Source organism: Apis dorsata, unplaced genomic scaffold (genome assembly GCF_000469605.1).
Source record: "Apis dorsata unplaced genomic scaffold, Apis dorsata 1.3 scaffold_169, whole genome shotgun sequence".
NCBI lineage: Eukaryota > Metazoa > Arthropoda > Insecta > Hymenoptera > Apidae > Apis > Apis dorsata.
In genome coordinates, this window is record NW_006263457.1 from 479677 (window position 1) to 485733 (window position 6057).

At 46.7% G+C, this 6057-nt stretch overlaps 1 protein-coding gene across 1 annotated transcript in view; it reads right to left on the reverse strand.

Moving 5' to 3' along the window:
• The window catches only part of LOC102678160 (junctophilin-1), a gene marked incomplete at its 5' end in the record, with an annotated part of 44325 nt that overhangs the window by 11929 nt on the left and 26339 nt on the right, over positions 1–6057 (reverse strand). The window contains 5 exons of the mRNA XM_031509671.1: positions 3881–4241; positions 4394–4525; positions 4638–4867; positions 4953–5518; positions 5552–6057. The exon at positions 5552–6057 is cut by the window's right edge and continues 6 nt beyond it. Of these exons, the coding sequence (XP_031365531.1) occupies positions 3881–4241; positions 4394–4525; positions 4638–4867; positions 4953–5518; positions 5552–6057 (1795 nt within the window). The remainder of the gene's footprint in view (positions 1–3880; positions 4242–4393; positions 4526–4637; positions 4868–4952; positions 5519–5551) is intronic.

Consider the following 6057-nt stretch of genomic DNA (forward strand, 5'->3'; position numbering starts at 1 on the left):
GTGTTCTTCGAGCGTTATCGGTTATATTCAACAAGTTTGGCTCTCGCTTACGAAATACGAAAAGCGCGTAATGGAATTTAAAAGCGAATATTTCTTTTTCCCTTCGTTTGGAAATTTTAACAGACATAAATATCTGTTTCCACTCGTGTCTGTATTTTATTTTCGTGTTCATTGTTCATTGTTCTCTTCCTTTTTTTATCCACGAAGAATCTACGAAAACATCTCGATTCGCGAAGAATTTTACATTTATTTATTTTTTTTCTTTTGCCTTTCTCTCGACGGAAAATTATCCGATCGAAGGAATTCGCAACACCGGCAAAATTGAGCACAGAGATCGTGAAAACCTCTCGTTAAATATTCGTTCCATCCATTTCCACTATATTTCTATTGTGCTTCTCATAGAAAAATAATTCTGTCTCTCTGAAGAAATGGCGGAAAGAACGCTTGCTCGCTTCGTTCGAATCTATTTGAACCCTTTCAGCCTCGATAACAGCCATCTTATTATCGAAGAAGGAAACCTGATACGCTCGAAAAATTTTCAACCAAGATTTAAAATCGAGATATCAACGAGAAAGAAAAAGAAATTTTCCAAGAAGATGTACAAGAAGTGATGGAGAGAAGTTTTGGAGGCCGAAAGGATTCCAAGCGGCTAATATCGATCAATTATCCACTATATATAGCTAGTAACAATCTACAACCAGGTACGAGTTCTTCTCCTCTCTTATTCACGTGTCGAGAATTTCGAGGCGACCGAGGTGTTAGGGTAAGGCTAACGAAGAACGATCTTTATCTTTCCGCGGTTGAGAAGTCTGGTAAACAGAACCGCTTCCCGAGGCAAACACCTTTCAATTTGCACCAAGAAACTTTTTACGAGGAACGCGTATGACTCACGACACCTCTCTTTATTCTCCGTACATTTTCAACATATTCGACGGGACAACGATCGATACTGGATCACCACGTTTTCTCTCTCTCCCTCTTTCCTCGTCGTGTATTTCGCGATTGCGTAAGAATATTTCTCCCCTTTCCCCCTAACCTCTTTCCGTTCGAAACATCGTTCCCGCTATTATAACCTTACCCTAATGCCCCTGTCTGGCGCGCGCACACGCCTCCATCGAGATATTATATGGTCGAATCTGAAAATATTTTCTTTCTCCACGCATACCAAACAACGGTTCCGGTCTCCGTTAACACGTCGCCCAGAAGAATGCTCGTGTAAACCGATGAATGTGAATACCCGTCCCCTGAACCGTGACCCTACACGATATACGACCACGCGCACCGAACCCGGTCGACAAGGAAGGAAACGCATCAAACAAAAATTCCCTATGGAAACGCGTGTTCGTTCAACGTTAACCCTTTGCACTCGACGCCATTTAGATTCGATTCCTTTAGAATATTTCCCCTCGTGAACGGATCCCCAATCTCTTTGACAAGAATCACGCAAGAATTGTTACGTAAAAAAAATATTAATAAAATACAACGGTTTTGCATTTGCGCGTGAATCATTTTGAGATCAAAGGAATAGGAAAATTTGTCTCGAGTTGTTTGTTGGTGGCTGGGCAAAGGGTTAACTGGGCAAGACACGCACTGTTGGAATGTTATTCGGAATATATATATATATATGTGTGTGTGTATGCGCGAAATCGTTCACGACTTTGGGAAAACGAACAGTGCTCGATATTCTCGGTTCGAAAAACTCGAAAGTGTGAAAGAATCGCCACTCGAATCCACCCGAATTTTCCCCTAGGGTTTAAACGATCCCGCGCACAATTCAACGACGGAGGAATGTACAACAAATGCGCCTCGTCGAGGGAAACAATATTCGGTGGCGCGCGGCCTTTGTCGCGAATAGACCCCAGATTCTTGAACAATCGAACGTTATGTGTTAATCACGGTTTCATCAATGGGGATTGCACGCAAGAGACGCCATGTTTTAATTAAACGGTTAGGCCACAAGTTGCATACCTTTGGACGCGACATTTCTAAACAAACACACACACACACATACTCATCGTGCAACGATGAATAAAACACGTAATCGATCCATAAGATTTGTGTTGATCTTAACTCCCTAGAAAAAGAAATTAGCCTCGTTGAGCTGTTGTCGTTTCCCTACGTTTCTCAGCATTTGTTCTCGATAGCAGGGAGCGAATCCAGGGTCTAGCCACGAATCCCACTTTAACGGTAACTGGTTTCATCGAGTCACTCGTCATTCGAAACGCGTCGTTCGGTCGAATCGCAGTGTGTGTGTGTATAATATATGTGTGTGTGTGTATGTGTGAGTGTGTATACATATTTATTATAATACTTATACTCATAGGGTTGCGCGGCCCTTTGACGTTGCGGCGAAGGCGGGGACCGTCCGGCCTGCGTCCTGGGATGGCATGCACAGAACACAGCACAAAATGCCACACAGTTACACAGACAAACAAATCGAACAGAGAAGAGAAGGGGAGAAGAGATAGAGAGAGAGAAAAGATGGCCCCGTGGCCTGGATCGGGGAGGAAGGGGGTAAAAGGGAGGGGATGGCGCGGTATTTCGGGGTATTAACAGGTATCAATCGAATTGATAACGTGGGGATTTTCTTTTTTTTTTTTTTTTAGATTAAAGGGGGAATGCGTTCTTTCTTTCCGCAAAGACGATGATTCTACGAAATCTTCGATTCGTTCGTCGCTGGAGACACGAAAAGTGGGGAAAAAGTTTTGAATCGTGGAGTGTTAAATAGAAATAAAGAAAGGGAGAAAAAAAAAAGATCGAAAGTGCTCGATCGCAAATCATATATTCTCTAAACTCTAAACTCTAAAGTGGTTGCTACACGTAAGAGCAATTAATTTGTTACATTACGTTCGCTAAGAAGAATTGGAGAGAGGAAAATCGTACGATGCGTCAATAATGGAGCAAGCAAAATTGAAAGAACGATATAAATTGAAAAGTGTGATTGTAAAAGAGATTGAGAAAAAGAGTCTGTTATAATTCGGCGGGCTCGCGATTTTAGATAATCGTAGACTCTAATGAAATTTTATCCCGCTCTCGTCCTTCTTTTTCATTTTTCTTTCCGCTTCGTTAAACGATTACGTCGCCTCGAAGGTATTTCCTTTCATCGGAAAACTCCCTCCTCCTCCTCTTTATCTCGAGATAGTTGGCCATAAATTCTTAATGTTCTCGCGGGGAAGCGCGAATGAACGGATAACAGCGGACGATTGTTATCTTGTTTAACATCCGGTGGTATTTTTGAACGACACCCGTGTCGGAAAAAGAGGTCCCGGTTCCGTTTCGCCGATTCGAAAAATCGTCGCCGATCCCGCGCCCGGAAACCAAACAACCCGCGAAAAACGAAAAAAAATCCTTTTTTTCCTTCGATGAATAGGCGAGATCCCGAACGATGCGCTAGAAGGAAAGGAAGAGGAGAGGGAGATCGGAGAGCAGAAAGTGGCAAATCTGTATGGATCTTTTTTTTTTTTTAAAGTGCTCGAAAGGATATGGTTATGAATGAAGAGAATATAATATCAGGAATTTACACTACATAAATTGTGTTACATTTGAGGAGATTTTGTACGATTTTGGTTCAATAGTTTTACAAAAAAAAAAACCCAAAACTCGATACCACATTCGACCCGATTCGCCTTCTCCTTTCTAAATTCACCAAATTTCCAGCTAAGACTAAGAGAAACGACGAGTATCGCGCGAGTAATAATCGAGGGATCGAAAAAAAAAAAAAAGAAAAAGAGATCCCCTTTCCTCGTGACGCGAAAGTGTCGCACGAAGGTGTCGCGAAAGAGACAGGGATTGACGAGCGAATGTAACAATATCCACGAAGGAAGTAAGTAAAGTATATATATATAAATATATATGTATATGTAAAAGTGGGAAGACTCACCTTCGACAAGCCGCCTCCGCCGCCTCCGCCACCGGATGCGGTCGAACCGCGTCCGGGTGTGACGTACAGGCTCTCCGTACGCTTAGGCTGGCCAGGACTCGGCAGAATGTCCTGTCCAAGGCTGCGATTCCTCAGCAAGGCCCCCTCGAATTGGGCGGAACTCGAGGCAGCGTATGTCGGCGTCGCTGCACCGCTACCCACTACGGATCCGTTGAGCGGCGTGCTCGATCGGATCGCGCTTGGCGCTCTCGTCGATCTAGATTCGTAGATCCAAGCGTTAAATCTTCTTTGATTAACATTTCTCTTCGTATTAGTCGAAGCTTGGCTGTGTGGTTGTTCACTTGTCAATTGTTTCTGTGATCTAGATTAGTGGATATTCGAAGCGTTAAATCCTCTTTGGATCTGGATAATATATTGGATCGAGGGGTGCACGATCGGGTAAATCTCGTTTGTTAATTTGTTTCGTTAAAGAGTGTGTACGAGAGGAACGGGAGGAGATGTTTCGGATTTCACCTGTCGAGCGTGTCCGGATTCGTGACCGTTTTATCGACGGACGGCTGTCTCGATCCAGTCAATCGGGAATGCGCTCTGGCGTAACGATCCACGGAACTGTCACGGCTGGGCGGCCTCTTGTAATGGTCTAGCCTGCAAAGTAGGGCAGATCGATCGAGTTAAGAGATTCGATCGAAATCGATGGAGCGAGGGGAAGAAGGAAAAATTATTCGATTCGAATACTCGATCGTCGAGTTTCAGAGACCTGTCGTTTAACGTTTGCCCAATAGTGTTGGGTCGATCCTGCGCCGTTAGGACCCTGCTATTCCTTCGTATACTAGTGGAACTTGGCGGCCGTGGTGCCTCGCCGTCGGCCTGTTGGTATTGTTGCGGAATTTGGGTTTGGCCAGGTAATTGCTGCTGTTGCCCGTAAACTTGCTGGGAGTTGTATTGATTCGTCTGGCTTTGTTGCCCGTATTGATTCGGCAACGTCTGAAAGACGGAGACGGAGAATGAATTAGGGATCGATTCCCAATTTCTTGTCAAACCATTATTCGCGCTCGATTAAAAATATCGATCCCACCTGCTGCTGCTGCTGACTAGGATAAGCTTGTTGCACGTTCTGGTACGACCCTTGTTGACCGATCGGTTGCTGGTACAAATACTGATCGCCCTGAAGCGGATTCACGGGTTGGTATTGAGGTTGATTGCTGTAAGGGCTACCCTGAACGGGATACTGGTTCTGCGCAGGGACCCCCCCGTATTGGCCCCCCCCTTGGAACTGGTTGATCGGCTGATACTGATTCGGTATACTGTTGGGATAGGCCTGTTGGACAGGGCTCTGAACCATCGGCTGGGGGCCGTACTGGTAAACGCTCTGGCTCAACTGATTGAGGGGCAGCTGGTTGATCAGTTGAGCAGGGGTGACCTGATTCGCGAGCTCGCTCTGCGACAACTGGTTCTGCGGCAATTGATTCTGCCCGATCTGATTCTGTTGGGCCGGCAACTGATTGGCCAACAATTGTTGGCCCTGCGGCTTCATGCTCGCCCTCCTGATCGACTGCATCACGTTGCTGGCCGTGGTCGTTGCCGACGACGCCCCCTCCTGAGACGAGGACGGGCTCTTGACGGGCGTGGATCCCTGTTGCTGCTGCTGCTGCTGCTGCTGCTCCACCCCACCCCCCTTGTGAAGAATACTCTTCCCGGGAACCGTGTCCTGAGGCGGTGGCACGTACTTGGGTATCTCCCTGTTCCTCAACCTCTCGAGGCCCGGCTGCCTGAAATCGGGCGCGAACTGTTTCGCCGTCTGCTGGGCCAACTCCGAGTCCTCCCTCGCCTGCTCGGCTGCCGTGTCGGCCAACTCGGCCCTTCCACGCGCTGTCGCCGTCCTCGATATCGCGATATCCGCCTTCTGAAGAGCTATCTTGCTCGCCCTTTGAGCCGCGCTCACCGCCGCCTCTATCCTCTCGCGGAACTTGGCCGATCTGATAAGGAACAGATGCTTCTTCTTCTGGCTGGTGATCAACACGTTGTTCTTGTACTTGCCCTCCTCCTTGCTCCCGTCCCGGAACGTCGTCACCCCGTAACCGTACTTCCGGTTGTTGAACCACTCCCCCTCGTATCGAAGCCCGTCGCTCCGCTCCGATATACCGAAACCTGTCCTCTTGTCGTTCTTCCACTCCCCC